Source organism: Somniosus microcephalus, unplaced genomic scaffold, assembly GCF_052327205.1.
Source record: "Somniosus microcephalus isolate GS21.2 unplaced genomic scaffold, FLI_Smic_1.0 unresolved_chr6, whole genome shotgun sequence".
In the NCBI taxonomy this organism is placed as follows: Eukaryota; Metazoa; Chordata; class Chondrichthyes; order Squaliformes; family Somniosidae; genus Somniosus; species Somniosus microcephalus.
In genome coordinates, this window is record NW_028225184.1 from 31,111,769 (window position 1) to 31,136,654 (window position 24,886).

General features: G+C 45.9%; 1 protein-coding gene across 1 annotated transcript; it reads left to right on the forward strand.

The window, feature by feature from the left end:
- The first annotated feature begins 21,347 nt into the window (after positions 1–21,347).
- LOC147087166 (putative G protein-coupled receptor 139) lies at positions 21,348–23,858 on the forward strand. Its single transcript, XM_085978073.1, has 2 exons — positions 21,348–21,414; positions 22,941–23,858. Exons 1-2 carry the CDS (start codon positions 21,348–21,350, stop codon positions 23,843–23,845), a joined length of 972 nt encoding a protein of 323 aa, XP_085834199.1. The 3' UTR covers positions 23,846–23,858.
- Positions 23,859–24,886: the final 1,028 nt, after the last annotated feature.

A 24,886-nucleotide genomic window follows, 5' to 3' on the forward strand; every position in this document is an offset into this window, starting at 1 on the left:
CATGCCATCGTAGTCTTCCTTTACCTGGACCCTGCTTGGGCATGGGCTGAGAAAGGATGTGCGACCGTTGTGCAACACGTTTGCTTTATAGATGTTGACATCTGTTGGCTTGTGGACTATTCCCAGGCAAACTCCACCCACGAGGACCCATTCCAGGTCAAGCCACTGTGCAAATGGAGCATTGTGGGGCCCGTTGATTTAATCACGGACCTTGTGCACCTTTAAGATGTCTCTTCCCAAGAGCAGTATTGCAGCGTCCGGGTCCACAGCTGGAATCTTGTTGGCAACTGGCTGTAGGTAGGGCTGATGGCGTGCGACCTCTGGGGACGGAATTTCCGTCCTATCATCTGGCATCATGTCACATTCAATTAAGGTGGGGAGGGGAAGCTGTAGTTTCCCATCCATGGACTCGATCATGAAGTTGCCAACTCTCCTACCCCTAGTATCTGTTGTCCCTTAACAGGTTTTTAGCGTGTACGGAGCTGCGCTGGCCTTGACTTCAAAGAGATTAGGAATTTATGTTAGTTTTAAGTTCACTCGACATAAAGGATGGACCACGATCGGTTTGGATAATATTGGCCCACCCACAAAGGGAAAAGACCTGATCGAGGTGTTTAATTACTGTAGAGGTAAGCAAATTAGGACAGGGAAGGCAAAGGGAAAGTGTGAATGCTCGTCTACCATCGTAAGTAGGTAGGTATTCCGCGTCGACGAAGGCAATGGCCCTTTAAAATCTATGCTGAGCCTTTGCATAGGCTGCATTGCATGTATGAGCAAATCATCTGATGGGCAGAAGAATTGTGGTTTCAATTCTGCACAAATCCTACAGGAGGAGCATGTATTCTTTACGTCTTCTGTTGACAATGGTAGATTTTTGGAGCACACAAATTGCAACATACGGGTAATGCCAAGATAGCATAAGTCCATATGCAGATCCGCCAGAGTCGACGTTGATATTGAAGAGCAAAAAGCCCGTGTGAAGTTATCTGGGGCAACATTCTGTTTGCCGGATCGGTAACGGATAGTATATCCAAAGGCAGCCAGCTCCATCCTCCAGAGTTGAATTTTATTATTTTTGATTTTATGTACTTCCCATTATCCAACATGAAGGCCACGGAGCGCTGGTCAGTTACGAGCGTGAAATGATGCCGAGCAAGAAAATGGCTCCATTGGCATACAGCCTCGATGATGGCTGTAGGCTCTGTCTCGACGGGAGGGGCAGGGTAATGGAGCTCGCCACCCTGTAAGGCTCTGGATAGGAATGCCATGGGCCGACCACCTTGATTCAAGGTAGCCAAGATCGCCACCTCCGATGCATCGCATTCGACCACAAAAGGAAGGTTTTCGTCAATGGAGTGAGGCGTGGCTTTCTCCAGCTGTCGTTTGAGGAGGTTGAAGGCAGAAATAGCCGTTGCTTCTAATGGAAAAGACTTTGCATGAAGCAGGAGCTGTATTTTATCAGAGAAGTGAGCTATCCACTTTGCATAATAAGCAAACATGCCAAGTGCCCGACGAATAGTGCCGAGATTCGTAGGGGGAGGAAGCTCCTGAAGTGGATGAAGTCACTCTGGGTCCGGTTTAATAACACCGTTGCCCACCCAGTAGCCGAGAATGTTCACTGATGGCAACGATTTCACCGATTTCGATTCGTTTAACGTTAAGTGATGACGACAGAGAATGTCAGCAAATCTCCGAAGATTGGCATCATGCTCCTTTTGATCTTGGCCGGCAATAGTGATATTGTCTAAATACGGAAAGGTATCTGTCAAGTTCTCTTGCCGGACTTGGCCATCCATTACCCGTTGGAAGATGGCAACCCCATTGGTGACCCCGAATGGAAGGTGATTAAATTGATAAAGCTGACCATTGGCCTCAAAGGCCGTATTCTTTTTGTCAGAGTCTTTCAGCGGTACCTGATGGTATGCGCTCTTTAAATCGAAGGTTGAAAATACGTTGTATTTGGCAAGGTTGTTGACCATATCATATATGCGTGGTAACGGGTAGGCATCCAGATCGGTATATTGATTAATAATCCGTGAATAATCAATACAAAGACGTTTCTTATGTTGTTTTAAAGGGTTTTTCACAATGACGACTTGAGCCCGACAAAGGATGAACATGGCTCGATAATACCGTCAGCGAAAAGGCGAGAGGTTTCTGCATCGATAAATTCTCGGTTGTCTTGGCTAAAGCGGTGCGATTTCATGGCTATGAGTTTACAGTGGGGGGAGAGATTGGCAAACAGGGAGGGCTCACTGAGTAAGGCCACCGAGAGTGCAAAAAACGATACCTTAGAAATGGTAAGCTCCGGCTTTGACCCTCCAAACTCTAAAGTGACTCTTTTGTGCTGCTTCTGGAAGTCCTGTCCCAGAAGCACATCGTGACATCAGTTTTTGAGTACTCCGAGCCAGGTGGATGGACACGTGTGACCATTGAAGATGAGATTGACAAGACAGAAGCCAGAAGAATTGGTGGTCAGAGTCATCAGAGCCATTGCAAACTCCCTGTCCGCGGGATTAATGCGCAGTTTTAACCTCCTGAAAGCCCGCTCACTAATGACGCTGTCAGAGCTGCAGGAGTCGATTAGCGCACATAGAGTGTGCCCATTTACTGAAACCTTCGTAGCTGCATGGGACAATCTTTGGGGAAAAGCAACTGTGATGGGAGGAGGGGTAATTTTTCCTTCAGCAGCTGTAGCCTTAGCAGTTGTTCTTGGGGGAGGAGCAGCTCCATAGCTAACAGCTGTGAAGCTAACAGGAGCTCTCGACCAGTATACTTTAGAGGAGCGGTCTTTCTTGTTAGCAGAGGACCTTGACTGGCATACCTTGGAAAAGTGTCCTTTCTGCTGCAATGATTGCAGGTCGCATTACGAGTTGGGGAAACTTTTCTGTAATGGAACGTACCTCCACAAAAGAAAAGCTTTCTCCTGATTGCCAGGATGCTGCGAAGGCGGGTTCATCATCAGCAAAGCCTCTAGGGTAGGGTCGTCGTCCATTAGAGTAGAGTGATCATCAGTGGGGGCATCCACCCGAGACCTATCAGAAGATGTATTAAGGGTGATAGCCGCTGCCCGTGCACGTGGTGGGAGATAAGTGTCTGCATTCATCTTGGCCAAGTCCAGGGAACATGCCAGGTCATAAGCAGCCCGTAAATTGAGGGTTTTATTTAACAGCAGGCGCTGACGTATAAAAGGGGACGCAATCCCATTGATAAAGGAATCACGGATTAGGTCAGCTGTAACCACTTTAAGGTTACAATCTTTGCTGAGCCTGCGAAATTTCTGGAGGAATTCATGGAGTGATTCCTCAGGCAGCTGCTGAGTTGTGGCCAGTAGGTGTCGAGCAAAGATTTAATTCGGGGACTTGACAAATAGCTGCTGTAAAATTTCGATAGAAGTTTCGTAGTCTATACAGTCCTCAACATAATCATACACATGAGGGGTTACATAGTTAATTAGCCTGCATAACTTATTGGAGGCAGCCGCCCAACATTCTTCAAGAAAGTTGCTAAAGGTACGAAACCAATGCTTCCATACCTTCGCTGCCGCAGGTGCATTCATATCCAGGTCAAGACGAGCGTGTCTAAGGAGTTTTTCCATGATGGATCAGTTTCTTCCCCAGGTTCCTTTCTGTGGTTCGAGTTGCATCTGGTTCTTTCAAGTCACCCAAGGCGTGGAGACGATAACAAGTCGATCAAATTAACGTAATAACGACTCACTACGCACTTGGTACTACATAAAGCAAGGCTTAATCGACTTGTAACAAAACATGGAGGTCTAGTTAATAGCCACTAGCTTCCTGTTTCCAGACTGTCTCTGGCCAAACTGGGCCCACGCCCGAGTATTCATACACCACGGGCGGGGCCCTCAGCAGGCCGTTCAGTAGTACTTCCTTGTAGAAGTTTCGATTTGTGACAGTTTATATTTGATAACTTATTGCACAGTGCGCAGTATTGAAGTAATTTAAATGAATGAAACAAAATCAGTGTTCCGATTGGAGGACCAGGCCCAGGTGATCCCAGGTACGCCTCCACACAGGCTCTGTCCATGGGATCCGTGGGCCATTGTGCTACTCTCCTACTCGCATCGTCAGAGCACAACATTAAGCAGGACTGGCAACCACAATTTTAGACCCATAATAACTTTGAGGGAGGGAGAGAGGTTTAGGGGTGGGGTCTGGTTCCACGAGGTCCAATTGGCTCCAGACCCCACCACCGTTCCCAGCCCCTTGTCAGAGTCATACAGTCATAACGGCACAGAAGGAGGCCATTCGGGCCATAGAGTCCGTGCCGGCTCTCTGTAGAGCTATCCAGTCAGTTCCATTCCCCTGATCTATCCCCGTAGCCCTTCAACTTTATTTCTCTGAAGAGCCTATCCTGACTCCCGTTGAAAACATTGAGTGTCTCCGCTTCCACCACGTCCGTCGGCAGCGAATTCCAGGTCAACATCACTCGCTACTAAAAAAATTATTCCTCCAACCCCCCCTGTATCTCTTGCCCAAAACCTTAAAACTTTGTCCCCTCATGCTTGTGACATTAACTAGTGGGAACAGACTTTCCCCGTCCGTTCTATCCTACCCCTCATAATCTTGTACACCGCGATCAAATCACCCCCCAACCTGCTTTGCTCTAATGAAAACTAATCCAGCTTCTCCAACCTTTCCTTGTAGCTAAGATCTCCCCTCCCCGAATCATTCTGGTAAATCTCCTCTGCACCCTCTCAAGGCCCTTCACATCCTTCCTCAAGTGTGGTGACCAGAACTGGATGCAATACTCCAGTCGTGGCCTAAGCAGCGCTTTATAAAGATTCAGCAGAACTTCACTACTTTTGTACGCAATACCTCTATGTATGAAGCTCAGGATCCCATATGCTTTGTTAACCAATTTCGCAATATGTCCTGCCACCTTTAGGGACCTATGCATATTAACTCCCAGGTCTCTCTATTCCTGCACACTCTTTAAAACTGTGCCATTATGTGTATATTGCCTCTCCATGTTACTTCTGCCCAAATTCATCCCCTCACACTTCTCTGTATTCATTTCCATTTGCTACTTGTCTGCCCATTCTGCTAGTCTTTATATGTCCTGTTACAGTCGATTCATATCATCATTGTTTGCCTGCATCCAAGTTTGGTGTCATCGGCAAATATAGAAATTGTACTCTGTATTCCAATATCCAGGTCATTTATATATATCAATTAAAGCAATGGCTCCAGCACTAATCGTTGAGGAACGCCAATGTCTACCATCCTCCAGTCTGAAAAACAGCCATTTACCATAAGTCGCTGATTTCTGTCCTTAAGCCAATTCCTTATCCAAGCTGCTACTGACCCACCTATTCCATGAGCCTCAATTTTGTTACACAACCTTCGATCTGGTACTTCGGCAAACGCCTTCCGAAAATCCATATAGAAACATCCATTGCATTTCCTTCATCCACCCTCTCTGTTTCTTCATCAAAATAATCAATTAGATTAGTCAAACACTATCTCCCTTTTACAAATCCCTGTTGGCTTTACTTAATTAGCTCAAATCTCACCAAGTGCCCGTTAATTTTTTCCTTGATTAATGTTTCTATAACTTTTCCCACCACTGATGTTAAAATGACAGGCTTGTTGTTAGTAGAATTTTCCTTACACCCCTTCTTGAATAATGGTGTCACATTTGCCACTTTCCAAACCTCAGGAACACCGCCCCACCCCCTACCCTGTCATCTAGGGAAGAATGGAAAATTATGCCAAGCCCTTCCGCTATCTCCTCCCACCAATTCCCTTAGCAAGCGGGGATGCAAGCCAACTAGACCAGGCAACTTGTCCACTCTGAGCATAACCAGTCTTTTTAGTAAGTCCTGGCTATCAATTTTCACCCTTTCCATTCAAGTTAGCGTTTCCACTTCTACCGATAATTTGTCAGCATCCACCTCCTTAGTAAACACCGATACAAAGTAGTCATTGAGAATTCTAGCCTTGCCCTGTGCATCTAAGCAAATACCACCTTCTTTGTCTCTATTAGGCCCATCGCCGCCTCTTACTACCTGCTTACTCTTTACATGCTGGAAAAGATTTTTGGGTTCCCTTTGTTGTTAACCGCCAATCTACTCTCATATTTTCCCTTTGTCAATCTTATTTTCATCTTCACATCCCCTTTCAACAGATTGTACTTGGTCTGGTTCTCCATTTAAGAATTCACCTGACATGCCTCATACATCCTCTTTTTTTGTTTCATCATCTTCTCTATCTCCCTCCTCATCCAAGGAGCCCTTGCTTTGGTTCCCTTACTCTCCCCTCTTGTTGGCATGCACCTAGCCTGTACTTGGAACATCTGCTCCTTTAAGATCACTCATTGTTCCGTAAAAGTTTTTCTATCAGCCTTTTGTTCCATTTTACCCTGGCTAGATCCTTTCGCATCCCATTGAAGTTAGCCCTATTCCAGTTTAAAAGTTCCACTCTAGATTTTTTCTTGCTCCTCTCCATTGCTCAGCTAAATCTTATGATACGAGCATCACACTTACTCAAGTGTTCTCCCACAGACACTTGGTCGACCTGGACCACCTCATTCGCCAGCACCAGATCCAGCAATGACTGCTTCTTAGTTGGGCCAAGAACATATTAGTCAAGTGAATTCTCCTGAACACATGTCAGAAATTCCTCCCAGTGCTTTCCCTTTACCATAGCATTAACCCAATCGATATTTGTGTAATTAAAGTCCCCCAATATCACCACTCTATAGCTCTTGCATATTTCTTCAATTTACCTGTAGATTTGCTTCTCTACCTCCCTCTCACTATTTGGAGGCCTATAGAATACCCACAATAGCATGATCATAAAGCTTTTGCTCCTCAACTCCAACGAAATGGATGATGTCCTTGTCCCCTCAAGAACATCCGCCCTTTACAACACTACAATGTCTTCCTTAATCAGCAGTGCCACCCCACCTCCCTTTTTTCCTTCCCTATCTTTTCTGAACATCTTGTACCCTTGAATAATAAGTGCCCAGTCCACACCGTTTTTAAGCCACGTTTCCGTTATTGCCAGAACATCACATTGCCACATGGCTAATTCTGCTTGTAGCTCACCAACTTTATTCAACACACTTTGTGCGCTCACGTACATGCATTCTAAACCCATTTTTGAATTTTTGGTATTCTTTCTTAGTCAGCTCCTATCTAATATGGTACTATTACCGCCCCTAATACCATCTTCTCTAGTACTATCTAACACACTCACTCTTGTATGCATCTTATTCCTCTTTTCTACTCCTTTTTGATGGAGCCCAGTCCCATGCCAATTTAGTTTAAAACCTTTCCAAAGCAGCAACAATCCTCCCCCGACAATATTGGCCCCAGCTCTGTTGAGGTGTAAACCGTTCAGCTTCTACAGGTCCCACCTTCCCCATAAACGACCCCAATGCCTCAGCAATCTTCAGCCCTATCTCCTGCACCATCTCTCCAGCCACGCATTTATCTATTCTATCCTCCTATTCCTGTACTCTCTAGCCCGTAGCACCGGGAGTAATCCGGAGATTACTACCTTTGATGTCTTGCTTTATAATTTCTTTCATAGCTCCCGAAATTCTGTCTGCAGGAACTCTTCCCTCTTTCTGCCTATGTCGTTGGTACCGATATCGACCACGGCCGCTGGCTGTTCACGCTCCCCACTCAGAGTTTCCTGCAGCAGCTCTGTGACATCCTTGACCAGGGAGTCAACGGACCATCCTGGAGTCACGTCTACGGTGATTGGAACAGGTTTAAAGCAGCATGGTCTGCATTGTTACAAACACACGGTAAATGGCAGTTGACAACGGGGCCGAGAGGTCATTTAACTCCTTAAGGTGAGCTCATTTAAATCCTTCGCGATAGTTTCACAGTAATGCTTGTGTTTCCGGGCATTCTCATGGCTGGACGAGACAGTGCGGCCATTTTATATCAGAGGCTGGGTCGCCATTTTGTTTTACGTCACTTCGTGGAGCGCCGGTTGATTAACATACGGGTCCATTATTTTGCTTATCTTACTGGGCCGTTATTTTGTTTAAGATACTGTGCCATTATTTTCCTTAATCTACTGTGACACCATTTTGTTTCGTGTAATATTGGGTTGCCATTTCGATTAAGTTGCTGGGCTGTCATTTAGTTTTGAGGCGGTTAGTGGGACGTCATTTTGTTACAGATATTGTCAAGCCATTTTTTTTCAGATACTGCGCCCCCATTCTGTAATGTGCCTTGTATTGGGACCCGATTTAGATTTGTTTCAGGTACTCGGCCATTATTTTGAAACCTGGTACAATAAGCGCATCACCCAGGTCTAGGAGGCCGATCAGAGGAAAATTTGTTCAACATCTTAAAGCAGTAATATCAGCTTTTAAACAAGAAAGAGGCCAAGCCCGAGATTAAACAAGCTGTCAGATTTTATTAACACAGCACAGGGCCACGTCTTTCAGAATCCCACTCCCCACTGGGACAGACATGTGCTGCACAGAGGGGCACATATTACAGTGTCCGACTCCACACTGCGAGAGACACACGCTGTACACAGGGACACATATTACAGTGTCCGACTCCACACTGGGGGAGGTACACCCTGTACACAGTGACACATATTACAGTGTCCGACTCCACACTGGGAGTGACACACGCTGCACACAGGGACACATATTACAGTGTCCGGTTCCTCACTGGGACAGACATGTGCTGCACAGAGGGACACATATTAGTGTCCGACTCCACACTGGGAGAGACACACGCTGCACAGAGGGACACATATTACAGTGTCCGACTCCACACTGGGGGAGACACACCCTGTACACAGGGACACATATTACAGAGTCCGACTCCTCACTGGGACACACGCTGCACATAGGGATAAATATTACAGTGTCCGACTCCTCACTGGGACAGACGCTGTACACAGGGACACATATTACAGAGCCCAAATCCACATTGGGAGAGACAGACGCTGTAAAGAGGGACACATATTACAGAGTCCGACTCAACTCTGGGAGAGGCACACGCTGTACACAGGGACATATATTACAGTGTCCGACTCCACAGTGGGAGAGACACAGGCTGTACACAGGGACACATCTTACAGAGTCTGACTCCACTCTGGGAGAGACACACGCTGTACACAGGGACACATATTACAGTGTCTGACTCCACACTGGGAGAGACACACATTGTACACAGGGACACATATTACAGAGTCCGACTCCACTCTGGGAGAGACACAGGCTGTACACAGGGACAAATAATTATGTGTCCGACTCCACACTGGGAGAGACAGACGCTGTGCACAGGGACACTTATTACAGATTCCGACTCCACACTGGAAGAGACACACACTGTACACAGGGACACTTGTTACAGAGTCCGACTCAACACTGGATGAGACACACACTGTCCACAGGGACAATATTACAGATTCCGACTCCACACTGGGAGGGACACACACTGTACACAGGGACAATTGTTACAAAGTCCGATTCCACACTGGGCGAGACACACCCTGTACAGAGGGACACTTGTTACAGAGTCGGACTCCACACTGGGAGAGACACACCCTGTACAGAGGGACGCTTGTTACAGAGTCCGACTCCTAACTGGGAGAGACACACACTGTGCACAGGGACACTTGTTACAGAGTGCGACACCACACTGGGAGAGACACACACTGTGCACAGGGACACTTGTTACAGAGTCCGACTCCACACAGGGAGAGACACACCCTGTACAGAGGGATATTTGTTACAGATTCCGACTCCACACTAGGAGAGACACACTATACATAGGGAAACATGTTACAGAGTCCGACTCCACACTGGGAGAGACACACACTGTACAGAGGCACACTTGTGACAGAGTCCGACTCCACACTAGGAGAGACACACACTATACACAGGGAAACATGTTACAGAGTCCGACTCCACACTGGGAGAGACACACGCTGTAGACAGGGCCACATATTACAGAGACCGAATCCACACTGGGAGAGGCACACGCTGTACACAGGGCCACATATTACAGAGTCCGACTCCACACAGGGAGGGACACCCGCTGTGCACAGGGTCACTTGTTACAGAGTCCGACTCCACACTGGGAGAGATACACACTGTACAAAGGGAGAATTGTTACAGTGTCCGACTCCACACTGGGAGAGACACACACTGTGCACAGAGACACAAATTGTCATGACCGTCTGCCTCTGTTTCCATCTATCTCTACCCCTTCATCCATCTTTCTGTACCTCATTTTCCATGTCCCTCTATATCTGTTTCCATCAATCTCTCCCTCACCCTCCATCTCACTCTGCACTCCCTATATCTCTCCCTACCTCTTCCTCCATTTCTCTCTACCTTTTCCTCCATCTCTCTCTACCTCATACTCTATCTCTCTCTACTTATCCCTGCAACTCTCTCTACCTCTTCTTCCATCTCTCTCTACCTCTTCCTCCATCTATCTCTACATGTCCCTCCATCTCTCTCTACCTCTCACCCGATCTATCTGAACCTCTCACTCCAACTTTCGCTTGCTGTCCCTCCATCTCTCTCTACCTAATCCTTCATGCCTCTCTATCTCTGTCTCCTTCTATCTCCAACTCTTCATCAATTTTTCTGTACCTTTTCCATATCCCCCTATCTCTGTCACCATCTCTCTCTCCCACTTCCTCCTTCTCTCTCTACTTGTTCCTCCATCTTTTTCTACCTCTGTGTCCATTTCTCTATAGCTCTTCCTTCATCTTTCTCTACCTCTTTCACCATCTCTCTCTACCTCTGCCTCCATCTCTTGCTACTTCTCCATCCATCTCTCTCCACCTATTTCTCCATCTCTCCCTACATCTTCCTACATCGCTCTCTAGCTCTACCTCCATCTCTCTCTGCCTCTCCCTCCATCACATTCTACCTCTTCCCTGATCACCATCTACGTCTCCCTCCATTTCTCTCTACCTCTCTCTCCAACTCTCTCTAGATCTTCGTTCGTCACTCTCAACCTCGGTCTCGCCCTCTCCGTAACTCTGTCCCCATCTTTCTCCATACCTCTTTCTCCATCTCTCTCTACCTCTGCCTCCATCTCTCTCTAACCCTCTCTCCATCTCTCTCTAGCACTTCCACCATCTCTCTCTACATATTTCTCCATCTCTCTCCACCTCTGTCACCATCTCTCTCTTCCTCTATCTCCATCTCTCTCTACTTCTGTCTCCATCTCTCTCTATATCTGTCTCCATCTCTCTACCTCTTTCTCTAGCTCTATATACATCTTTCTCCAGCTCTCTCAACTCTTCCTCCACCTCTCTCTACCGCTTCCTCAATCTCCCTATACCTCCCATTCCATCTCTATCTACCTCTCTCTCCACCTCACTCTAGCTCTCTCCCCATCTATCCAATATATACTAATGATCTACAAATGGGAAATAGATGTAAATCTCCAAATTTGCAGACGACACAAAGCTGTGTGGGCGTGTTTCTTGTGAGGCGGATGCCGAGAAACTTCAGTATGATTCGGACAGGTTGGGTAATTGGTTAAAAGCATGGCAGATGCAATATAACGTGGATAAATGCGGGATTATCCACTTTGGTGGCAAAAACAGGAAGGCAGATTATTATCTGAATGGCAATAGATTGTGAGAAGGGGAAGTGCAACGAGACCTGGGTGTCCTTGTGCACCAGTCGCTGAAGGTAAGCATGCAGGCGCAGCAGGCGCTTAAGAAGGCAAATGGTATGTTGGCCTTCGTAGCGATAGGGTTTGAGTACAGCAACCAGGATGTCTTTCTGCAGTTGTACAGGGCCTTAGTGAGACCACATCTTCAGTATTTTGTGCAGTTTTGGTCGTCTTATGCGAGGAAGGATGTTCTTGCCATGGAAGGAGTTCAGCGAAGATTCACCAGGCTGATAGCTGGGATGGCAGGAATGACGAATGAGGAGAGATTGGGTCGATTGGGCTTATACTCGCTGGAGTTTAGAAGAATGAGAGGGGATCACATTGAAACTTATAACATTCTGACAAGTCTGGACAGACCAGATGCAGGAAGGATGTTCCCGATGGTCGGGGTGACCAGAACCAGGGCTCATAGTCGACGGATAAGGGGTAAGCCATTTATGACAGAAATGAGGAGGAATTTCTTCACCCAGAGAGTGCTAACCTGTGGAATTCTCTACCACAGAAGGCAGTAGAGTCGAATTCATTAAATATATTCAAGAAGGAGTTGCATATATTTCTTAAGGCTAAAGATATCAACGGGTATGGGGAGAAAGCAGGGACAGGGTACTTAATTTGGATGACCAGCCACGATCTCATTGAATGGCAGAGCAGGCTCGAGGGGCCGAAAGGCCTACTCCTGCTCCTATCCTCTATGTTTCTATGTCTATGTATCTCTCTCTACCTCTGTCTCCATCTCTTTCTTCCTCTTTCTGAATTTCTCTCTACCTCTAACTCCATTTCTCTCTACCCCTGTCTCCAACTCTCTCTAGCTCTTCCTCCATCTCTCTACCTCTGTCTCCATCTCTCTCTACCTCTGTCTCCATCTCTCTCTAACCCTCGCTCCATCTCTCTCCAGCCCTTCCACCATCTCTCTCTACCTCTTTCTCCATCTCTCTCTACCTCTGTCTCCATCTCTATCTACCTCTATCTCCATCTCTCTCTACCTCTGTTTCCATCTCTCTCTAGCTCTTTCTCCATCTCTATCTACATCTGTCTCCATCTCTCTCTACCTCTGTCTCCAGCTCTCTCTACCTCGTTCTCCATCTCTCTACAACTCTTCATCCATCTCTCTCTACCTCTTTCTCCATCTCACACTACCTCTTACTCCATCTTTCTCTACCTCTCGCCCCATCTCTCTCTACCTCTTTCTCCATCTCTCTCTACCTCTTTCTCCATCTCTCTCTACCTCTGCCTCCATCTCTATCTACCTCTATCTCCATCTCTCTCTACCTCTGTCTCCATCTCTCTCTAGCTCTTTCTCCATCTCTATCTACATCTGTCTCCATCTCTCTCTACCTCTGTCTCCAGCTCTCTCTACCTCTGTCTCCATCTCTATCTACCTCTATCTCCATCTCTCTCTACCTCTGTTTCCATCTCTCTCCAGCTCTGTCTCCATCTCTCTCTACCTCTGTCTCCAGCTCTCTCTACCTCTTTTTCCATCTCTCTATACCTCTCCCTCCATTTATCTCTACCTTTTTCTCCATATCTGTCTAAATATTCCTCCATTTCTTTCTACCTCTCATCTCTCTCTCTCTCTACCTCTTTCTCCATCTCTCTCTACCTCTGTCTCCATCTATCTCTACCTCACCGTCCAACTCTCTCTGGTGGTCCCTCCTTCTCTCTCATACCTCTTCCTCCATTGCTCTCAACCTCTTCCTCCATCACTCTCTAACACTTCCCCCCTCTTTCCCTAAGTCTTCATCTATCACTCTCTGCCTCTCCCTCCATCTCATTCCACCTCTTCCCTCTTTACCTGTCACTCCATCTCTCTCTACCTCTTGATCCATCACTCTCTATGTCTTCCTCCAACCCTCTGTACCTCTTCCTCCATCTCTCTCTACCTCGTTCTCCATCTCTCTACAACTCTTCATCCATCTCTCTCTACCTCTTTCTCCATCTCCCACTACCTCTTCCTCCATCTTTCTCTACCTCTCGCCCCATCTCTCTCTCGCTCTTCCTCCATCTCTCTCTACCTCGTTCTCCATCTCTCTACAACTCTTCATCCATCTCTCTCTACCTCTTTCTCCATCTCTCTCTACCTCTCTGTCCATCTCTCTCTACCAGTTTCTCCATATTTCACTACCTCTGTCTCCATCTCCCTCTATCCCTCTCTCCATCTCTTTCAAATCTTCCTCCATCTCTCTGTACCTCTTTCTACATTTCAATCTACACGTCTCTCATCTCTCTCTTCCTCTGTCTCCATTCCTCTCTACCTCTTTCTCCATCTCCCTATACCTCATTTTCCATCTCTCTCCACCAATTCCTCCATCCCTCTACACCACTCCCTCCATCTCTCTCTTCCTCTTCCTCCATCTCTCTCTAACTCTATCTCCATCTCTTTATAGCTCGTTCTCCATCTCACTATACCTCTTTCTCCAGCTCTCTCTACCTCTTCCTCCATCTCTCAGTACCTCTTTCTGCACATTTCTATACTGCTCCCTCCATCTCTCTCCTCCTCTACCTCCATGTCTCTCTACCTCTTTCTCCATATCACTCAACCTCAATCTCTCTATACCTCTCTCTCCATCTCATCTCTCTCTTCCTCTTCCTCCATCATTCTCTAACTTGCTCTCCACCTCTTTGTAAATCTTTCTCCAGCTCTCTCTACATCTTCCTCCATCTCTCCTTACATCTTTCTCCATCTCTCTCTGCCACTATATCCAGCTCTCTCTACCTCTCGCTCCATCTCTCTCTTCCTCTACCTCCATGTCTCGCTACCTCTCCCTCTATTTCTCACTAGCTCTTCCTCCATCTCTCTGTACCTCTGTCTCCATCTGTCTCTACCTATCCATCCAACTCTCTCTGGTTGTCCCCCCACCTCTCTTTTCCACTTCCTGAGTTTCTCTCTACTAATTCCGCCATTTCTCTCTACCTTTGCCTCCATCTCACTCTACCTTTTCCTCCTTCACTCTCTGACTCTCCCACCATCTCTTTCTACCTCTTCCCTCATCTCTCTCTACCTTTCCCTCTTTCTCTACCTACCTCTTTCTCCATTTCTCTCTAGCTCTTCCTCCAGCACTCTCTACCTCTTTCTCCATCTCTCTCTACTTCTGTCTCCATATCTCTTTACCTCTTTCTCCATCTCTCTCTACCTCTTTCTCCATCTCTCTCTACAACTCTCTCCATCTCTCTCTAGCTCTTCCTCCATCTCTCTCTACCTCTCCCTCCATCTCTCTCTACATCTCCCTCCATCTCTCTCTACATCTCCCTCCATCTCTCTCTACCTACTTCTCCTTCTCTCTCTATCTCTATCTCCATCTCACTCTATCCCCCTCTCCATCTCGCTCTAACTCTTCCTCCATCACTCTCAACATCATCATCCATCCTTCCCTATCTCGTTCTCCTTCTCTCTCTGCCTCTGTATCCAACTCTCTCTTCCTCTACCACAATCTCTCTCTACCCCTTCCTGCATCTCTCCCTCCCTCGGTCTCCATGTCTCTCTTCCTCTTTCTCCTTCGCTCTCTTCCTCTGTCTCCATCACTCTCTACCTGTCCCTCCATCTCTCTATACCTCGTTCTCCATCTCTCTATAACTCTTTCTGCAGCTCAATCTACCTCTTTGTCAATCTCTCTATACCTCTCCCTCCATCTCTCTCTTCTTCTTCCTCCACCTCTCTCTACCTCTCCCTCTGTCTCTCACTACCTCGTCCTCCATCTCGCTGTACCTCTGCATCCATCTCTCTCTTCCTGTCCATTCAACTCTCTTTGTCTGCCCCTCCATCTCTCGCTAGATCTTCCTCAATTTCTCGCTACCTCTTCCTCTATCTGTCTCTATCTCTTCCTCCATCTCTCTCTAGCTTTTCCTCTATCTCACTTTGCCTCTCCCTACATCTATTTCTACCTCTTCCCTCTTCTCTCTCTACCTCTACCTACCTCTCTCTCTATCTCTCTCTAGCTCTTCCTCCATCTCTCTCTACCTCTTTCTCCATCTCTCTCTACCTCTTTCTCCATCTCTCTCTACCTCTCTTTGCAGCTCTCTGTAGCTCTTCCTCCACCTTTCTATACCTCTTCCTCAATCTCTCTGTAACTCTTTTTCCATCTCTCTATACCTCGTTCTCCATCTCTCCCTACCTCTCCCTCCGTCTCTCTCTACCCCTCCCTCCATGTCTCTCTAGATCTCCCTCCATCTATCTCTACCTCTTTCTCCATTTCTCTATATCTCTATCTCTATCTCTCTCTATCTCCCTCGCCATCTCGCTCTACCACATCATCCATCACTATCTACATCTTCATCCATTCTTCGCTATCTCTTTCTCCTTCTCTCTCTGCCTCTGTCTCCATCGCTCCCTTCCTCTCCCACAATATCGCTCTACCTCTTCCTGCATCTTCTCTCCCTCTTTCTCCATTTCTCTCTTCCTCTTTCTCGTTCACACTCTTCTTCTGTCTCCATCTCTCTCTACCTCTCCCTCCATCTCGTTATCCCTCTTCCTCCATCTCTCTATACCTGTCTCTCCATCTCTCTCTTCCGCTTTCTCCATCGCTCTCAAACTCTTTCTCCATCTCTTTATACCTCAATCTCCATCTCTCTAAAAATCTTTCTGCAGCTCACTCTACCTCTTCCTTCATCTCCCTCTACCTCTTTCTCCATCTCTCTGAACCTCTCTCTCCATCTCCCTCATCCTCCATCTCCCTCTAGCTCTCCGTTTGTCTCTCACTATCTCTTCCTCCATCTCTATGTTCCTCTGTCTCCATCTCTCTCTACCTCTCCATCCAACTCCCTCTGGCTGTCTCTCCATCTCTCTCTACCTCTTCCTCCACTTCTGTCTACCTATGCCTCCATCTCTCTCTACCTTTTCCTCCATCTCTCTCTGCCTCTCCCTCCATCTTTTTATACCTCTTCGCTCATCTCTCTCTACATCCACCTCCATCTCTACCTACCTCTCTCTCCATCTCTTTCTACATCTTCCTCCAACTCTCTCTACCTCATTCTCCATCTCTTGCTACCTCTCTCTCCTTCTCTCTATACCTCGTTCTCCATCTCTCTCTAACACCTCCCTCATCTCTCTTTATGTCACCCTCCAGTTTTCTCTAACTCTTTCTTCACCACTCTCTACCTCTATCTCCATCTCTCTCTGCCTCGCTCTCAATGTCGCCCTACCTCTTCCTCCATCTGTCTCTACCTCTTCATTCATCCCTCTCAATCGCGTTCTCCATCTCTCTCTGCCTCTGCCTCCTCCTCTCTCTTCCTCTCCCACAATCTCTCTCTACCTCTTCTCCAATTCTCTCTACCTCTTCCTCCATCTCTCACTAACATTGTCTCCATCTCTCTCTACCTCTTCCTCCATCCCTCTCTACCACTTTCTCCATCTATCTCTACCTTTTTCTCCATCACTATCTACCTCTTCCTCCATCTTTATCAACCTCTTCCTCCATCTCTCTCTACCTCTTCCTCCATCTCTCTCTAACACTTCCCTCATCTCTCTTTATGTCACCCTCCAGTTTTCTCTAACTCTTTCTCCACCACTCTCTACCTCTATCTCCATCTCTCTCTGCCTCGCTCTCAATGTCGCTCTACCTCTTCCTCCATCTGTCTCTACCTCTTCATTCATCCCTCTCAATCGCGTTCTCCATCTCTCTCTGCCTCTGCCTCCACCTCTCTCTTCCTCTCCCACAATCTCTCTCTACCTCTTCTCCAATTCTCTCTACCTCTTCCTCCATCTCTCACTAACATTGAATCCATCTCTCTCTACCTCTTCCTCCATTCCTCTCGACCACTTTCTCCATCTATCGCTACCTTTTTCTCCATCACTATCTACCTCTTCCTCCATCTTTATCAACCTCTTCCTCCATCTCTCTCTACCTCTTCCTCCATCTCTCTCTACCTCTTCCTCCATCTCTCCCCACCTTTTTCTCCATCACTATCTACCTCTATGTCCATCCCTCTCTCACTCCCTCTCCCCGAGAGTGAAAGATGGTTTAGCTAAAGTAAAGCACTCACGCTGCGAGGGGCCATGTGGTTCAATTTTCTGCTGTGGTTTTCCGATTTTCCAACATAAATCCCGTCTCTACCTTTCTAAATGTCCAGCTCTTTCTGCCCCTCTCCCTCAATCTCTCTGTTACACAAGATATGCACTGTTATAAAATAAAGATGGAAGGATAAAAAGAGATAGACATGGTGCGGGAGAGGAGATAAACATGCAACGAAAAACAGAGATGTATTAATGCAGAATTTGAAACAGAGAGAGAGGGGCAGAGACTCAGAGAGAGTAGAAGAACAGGAACAATCATGGACAGAGATACAGCAGATAAGGAGAGGGGAGACATGGGACCAGATATGGTGTGAGGTCTGAATTTTCCATGGTGGTAGCGGGTGCGATCGGTTAACTTGATGTTTTACACCCATATGGCTGCACATGATGTGCCAGTTTGGCACCACCCCACAACAACACCATAACGCTTATCTTCAGTGACCAAGCAATTCCCTTCACACACATCACCATTGTGAGGTGGGGCGGCGGTACCATGCACTGCAACTTACTACGACACTTGCAAAGCTGCACACATATCTATCCAAGACCAGAATGTATTGAAAATAAAGAGGCCAATAAATTCCCAGGGCCTGATAATCTACATCCTCGGGTACTTAAGGAAGTGGCCCTAGAAATAGTAGATGCATTGCTGATCATCTTCCAACATTCGATGGAATCTGGAACAGTACCCATGGATTGCAGGGTAGCTAATGCTACCCCACTATTCAAAAAAGCTGGTAGAGATAAAACGGGGAATTACAGACTGGTAAGACTAATATCGGTATTGGGGAAAAAGATAGAGTCCATTATAAAAGATGCAATAGCAGAGCAATTGGAAAACAGGACAGGATAGGACAAAGTCAACATGGGTTTACAAAATGTAAATCGTGCTTGACTAATCTACTGGAATCAGTTGAGTATGTAACTGGTAAAAAAGATAAGGGAGAACCAGTGGAAGTGGTCTATTTGGACTTTCAGAAAATAAGAGATTAGTTTGTAATGTTAAGGCACATGGGATTGGGGGCAAGTTATTGACTTGGATAAAGAACTGTTTGGCAGACAGAAAGCAAAGAGTTGGAATAAACGGGTCTTTTTCTGAGTGGCAGGCAGTGACTAGTGGGGTACCGCAGGGATCGGTCCTTGGACCCCAGCTATTCACAATATACATTTATGATCTAGACAAGGGAACTAAATGTAATATCTCCAAACTTGCAGATGGCTCAAAGCTGGGTGGGCGTGTGTGCTCTGAAGAGGATGCCGAGAAAATCCAGGATGATTTGGACAGTTTGGGTGATTGGGCAGAAGCATAGCAGAAACAATATAACATCGATAAAGGTGAGGTTATCCACTTTAGTGTCAAAAACAGGAAGGCTGATCATTATCTGAATGGTATTAGATTGGGAGAAGGGGAAGTGCATCGAGACTTGTGTGTCCTTGTGCACTAGTCGATGAAGGAAAGCATGCAGGTGCAGCAGGCGGTTAAGAAGGCAAATGGTATGTTGACCTTCGTTGAGAGGGTTTGAGTACAGGAACAAGGATGTCTTGCTCTGTTTGTACAGGGCTTTGGTGAGACCACATCATGAGTATTGTGTGCAGTTTTGGTCACCTTATCTGAGGAAGGATGTACTTGCCATGGAAGGAGTTCAGCGAAGATTCACCAGGCTGATACCTGGGGTGGCAGGAATGACGTATGAAGAGAGGTTGGGTCGATTGGGCTTGTACTCGCTGGAGTTTGGAAGAATGAGAGGGGATCTCATTGAAACTTATAACATTCTGACAGGACTGGACAGACTAGATGCAGGAAGGATGTTCCCGATGGCTGGGGAGACCAGAACCATGGGTCAGAGTCTAAGGATAAGTGGTAGGCCATTTAGGACAGATATTAGGAGGAATTTATTCACCCAGAGAGTGGTGAACCTCTGGAAATATCTAACACAGGAGGCAGTAGAGGCCAATTACTTAAATATATTCAAGAAGTAGTTGGATGTTTTTCTTAAGGCTAAAGGGATCAAGGGGTATGGGGAGAAAGCAGGGACCGGGTACTGAATTTGGATGATCAGCCATGATCGCATTGAATGGCTGAGCAGGCTCGAGGGTCCGAATGGCCTTCTCCTGCTCCTATTTTCTATGTTTCTATGTTTCTATCGGCTGTGTTAGTTTGAGGGGCTGTGTTAGTTTGAGGGGATGTATTAGTGTGAGGGGCTGTATTTGTTTGAGAAGCTGTATTATTTTGAGGGGCTGTATTAGATTGAGGGACTGTATTAGTTTGAGGGGCTGTATCATTTTGAGGGGCTGTGTTAATTTGAGGGACTGTATCGTTTTGAGGGGCTGTGTTAATTTGAGGGACTCTATTAGATTGAGGGGCTTTGTTAGTTTGAGGGACTGTATTAGTTTGAGGGACAGTTTTAGTTTGAGGTGCTGTATTATTTTGAGGGACTGTATTAGATTGAGAGGCTGTATTAGTTTGAGGGGCTGTATTAGTTTGAGTGTTTGTATTAGTTTGAGGGGCTGTATTAGTTTGAGAGGCAGTATTATTTTAAAGAGCTGTATTATTTTGATGGGCTCTATTAATTTGAGGGGTTGTATTTAATTGAGCGGCTGTATTAGTTTGAGTGGCGTAATAGTTTGAGGTGATGCGTTAGTTTGAGGGTCTGTATTAGTTTGAGAGGCTGTATTAGTTTGAGATGCTGTATTATTTTGAGGGGGTGTATTAGTTTGAGGGGCTGTATTAGTTTGAGAGGCAGTATTATTTTGAAAGGGCTGTATTAGTTTGAAGGGTTGTATTTAATTGAGGGCCTTAATAGTTTGAGGGACTGTATTAGTTTGAGCTGCTGTATTAGTTTGAGGGGCTGTATTAGTTTGAGGGGGTGTTTTATATTGAGGGGGTGTATTTGTTTGAGGGGCTGTATTTGTTTGCGAGGCTGTGTTCCTTTGAGAGGTTGTATTAGTTTGAGGTGCTGTCATAGTTTGAGAGGCAGTATTATTTTATAGGGCTGTAATATTTTGAAGGTTTGTATTAGTTTGAGGGTCTGTATTAGTTTGAGGGCCAGCTTTATTTTGAGGGGCTATATTTGTTTGTGTTGCGGCTTTATTTTGAGGGGCTGTATTAGTTTGAGTAACTGTATTAATTTAAGTTGCTCTATTTGTTTGAGGGGCTGCATTAGTTTGAGGTGCTGGGTTAGTTTGAGAATGCATTGAATCAAATTCCGCACTTTAACTACTTAACGGTATGGCCACAGTTAAATAGGGCAACCACATCCCAAAATGCAAAAGAGCAACCTTGTGAGGGACACTACAACATTTGAAATTTAATTACTAAATGTCTACAGCAGAGTGAAGCGCATTGCTGGATCAAGATGAGATCTGATGATGATTGAAACAACAACCCCATTGCTGGAAGAATACAGCTGGCAATTTCCATTCGCTAACAAACCCGATCAGAATTCTCCAGTCTTTGGCGTTTTCAATTACAATCTCAGCACTAAATAGATTCCATCAATCAGGGAATTATCTCGGCTGGCGTCATCTGTTTGTTGAAATTTTTTAAATAACTCTTTTGAATGATGTTGCAACCTCAACGTCCCCGTGGAGATCCCTCATGGTATAAATTAAAGTCTCTGGGAATGTATCTCTCAGAGTATAATTCAGAGAGATTGCCTGTGGCACGAATGAACACATCGCTTCTCACAGAAAATGCATCGGCCAATTCAACATGTCCGTAAAATATACTACATGATCATTGCCGTCATTGGTGTTCCTGGTAAGTGATTATAGCTGTTAGATCCGTGATTCTGAGAGTATGGTGTTCTTCAATAGCCACACGGATGCTGTAACTTAACAATCAACAGGTATTTACTGGAGAAGGGTAGTCTCAAGACTGGGGGTACAGAGGCATGCGCAAGGCTTATATACAGGTTTGGTCACTGACAGTACTACAGTGTACAGGAGCTGTAAAAGTAGTTCTGTCTTAAAAGTACATACACTACAATAGCCATTGAATTTGTGTAAATCTGTGTGTGAGCAGGTCTCTGGTTTTGCTATGTGAATGATAATGTTACATGCTAATATAATGGTATCCGTTATACAGGCACCTCATCAATGATGTCATTCTGCTAAGTCAAATATCTTGACTTTCCTGGGCGGGTTTATTCTATTGTCTTAACTTAAAATAAACCTCTGTTTGTAGCTCCCAGGCTCGCTGAATTATTACGTTATTGCCTTTAATGGAATAAGGTGTATTGTTGAATCATACAATAAGCTTGGGCAACTGTCTCACAGACGCTATTACTGGGAGTGTCTGTCACTGTATAACTGTACTGAGCGAGGGTCACTAACTAGAGTGGAACGCCTGACACCAGTGGCCATGAATTACTGGGAGTGTCTGTCACTGTATAACTGTATTGAGTGTGGGTCACTAACTGGAGTGGAACACCTGACCCCTGTGGCCATGTATTACTGGTAGTGTCTGTCACTGTATAACTGTACTGAGTGTGGTTCACGAACTTAAGTGGAACACCTGACCCCAATGGCCGTGTATTATTGGAGTGTCTGTCACTGTATAACTGTATTGAGTGTGGGTCACTAACTGGAGTGGAACACCTGAACTCAGTGTCCATTTTTACTGGGAGTGACTTTCACTGTAGAACAGTACTGAGTGTGGGTCACTAACTGGAGTGGAACACCTGACCCCAGTGGCCATTTATTACTGGGAGTATATGTCACTGTAGAACAGTACTGAGTGTTGGTAACTGACTGGAGTGGAACACCGGACCTCAGTGGCCATGTATTTCTGGGAGTGTCTTTCACTGTAGAATTGTACTGAGTGTGTGTCACTAACCGGAGTGGATCACCTAACCAGAGTGGCCATGTATTACTGGGAGTGTCTCTCACTGTAGAATTGTACTGAGTGTGGGTCACTAACCGGAGTGGAACACCTGACCCCTATGGCCATGTATTACTGGGAGTATGTGTCACTGTAGTATTGTACTGAGTGTGGGTCACTAACTGGAGTGGAACATCTGACACCAGTGGCCATGTATTTCTGGGAGTTTCCTTCACTGTACAACTGTACTGAGTGTGGTTTACTAACCAGGGTGGAAGCAATCGGTTCTATATTGAATTCATTGTTTCAGGTGACTGATCTCTTCCGTCAATGCATCTGCCCTCATCTTTTATGAATCGATGACAGAGGGAAAGATATTTTGTTGCTAAAATCCTGTCTGGGCTCAGACACAGGGAATGCTTGCCTAGTAATTTCCAGTCTCTTTCCCCTTCTGTGTTTTACAGTGAATTTGCTGGCGATTGTGATCCTGTCCCGGGGAAAGTGCGGGCTCTCCACCTGCACCACTCGGTACCTGATGGCCATGGCAGCGGCGGATCTACTGGTCATTGTCACTGATGTCATCCTAAGGCAGATCAGATGGCATTATTTTCCAGATTCTTTTCTGGACATCACCCCTGTGTGTAGTGTTATCAGTGTCCTGTCTCGTGCAGCCACAGACTGTTCTGTCTGGTTCACCGTCACTTTCACTTTTGATCGATTTGTGGCCATTTGTTGCCAGAAGCTGAAAACAACATATTGCACCGAGAAAACTGCGGCTGTGGTTCTGGGAGCAACCTGCATTCTGCTCTGTTTAAAAAACGTTCCCCACTACTTTGTAATGGAACCTAGAAGGATAATCAACAATGTGCCGTGGTTCTGTTACCCAATCCCAAGCTATTTTACGGATCCCGGGTGGGTGGGATTTGACTGGTTTGATACGGTTTTAACCCCATTGCTCCCATTCGCTTTAATTTTGCTGCTCAACGCTTTGACAGTCACACACATTTTAGTGGCCAGTCGAGTCCGTAAGGGACTGAGGGGGGAGAGCAAGGGAGAGAATCGGAGTGACCCAGAGATGGAGAGCAGGAGGAAATCTATGATTTTACTCTTCACCATATCTGGCAGCTTCATACTTCTCTGGTTGGTCTATGTTATATTTTTCTTTTATTATGTCATTGCAGGAATAGATATGAACAATGTTCCTTTATACAACTTCCGAAGAGTCGGATATATGCTGCGGAGTTTAAGTTGCTGTACAAACGCATTTATTTATGGGGTGACCCAGTCCAAGTTCAGAGAGCAGGTGAAGAGTGTGGTGAAATATCCGGTTTCCTCAATTATTCTATTCATTAAGAATCAGAACAACTGAACGCTGCCCAGGGGCGGCTCCCAGTTTTTTCAGTTCATGAATGTGATATCTAGCCCCAGAATGCCAGCAACTGAATTACAACATAAAGCGTTCGTGAGCTGAAAATACAACCAGCGGCGGGGCAAGCACTATGTTTATGATACGGTATTATATCTGATTGACAGTTCCAAAATTGTCTGTCTAGACAGGACCATTAGTTTGTTTTATTCAGTCTGAGATCTTTTGTAAAGAGTCACTTCTGCTATTTAGTGAAGCAATTAATTTGCAGCTTCCAGAGTAAGAGCCTCGTCAATAATTGGGCTGACAGAACTGAGCCACAGTTCAGAGGATTGCATTACATCGATTATACAGCTAAAATAAAGCCGTTCAGGCCAACTAGTCTGTGCTGGTGTTTATGTTCCACATGAGACTCCTCCCATTGCAACTACCTCATTTCATCCTTTCAGCATATCTTTCTATTCCCTTTTCTCTCGTGCATTCGTCTAATTTCCCTTTGATAGCCTCTAAGCTATTTCCCTCAACCACTTCCTGTGGTAGTGAGTTCCACATTCTAAACACTCTCTCAGAAATGAAGTTGCTCGTTATTTCCCTGTTGGATAAACTACTTTGTATGTTTGGCCCACTAATTTTAGAAACTCCCACAAGTGGAAAAGTTCTCTCCACATCCATTCATGGTTTTCAAGACCTCTATCAGGCCTTCTAAATGTCCCCCCTCTTCCAAAGCAAAGTGTCCAAACTATTAAATCTACAGATAGCTGTTAACGCTCAGCCCTGGTGCCAAACAACAAAGTATTTGTAAGACCGTAGCCATTGTCCCACACCACAAACTCCATTGCCCAGCCACCGACTCCATTCCTCTCTCTGACACCTGCCTAAGGCTGAACCAGACCATTCACAATCTTGGGGTGGTATTTGACCGCGGGATGATTTTCCGACCACATATCCACTCCATCACCAGGACGGCCTAATTGCACACCATAACATCGTTTAACTCCGCCCCTGCCTCAGCTCATCTTCAGGCCGGTCCCATCTCCCACCCTC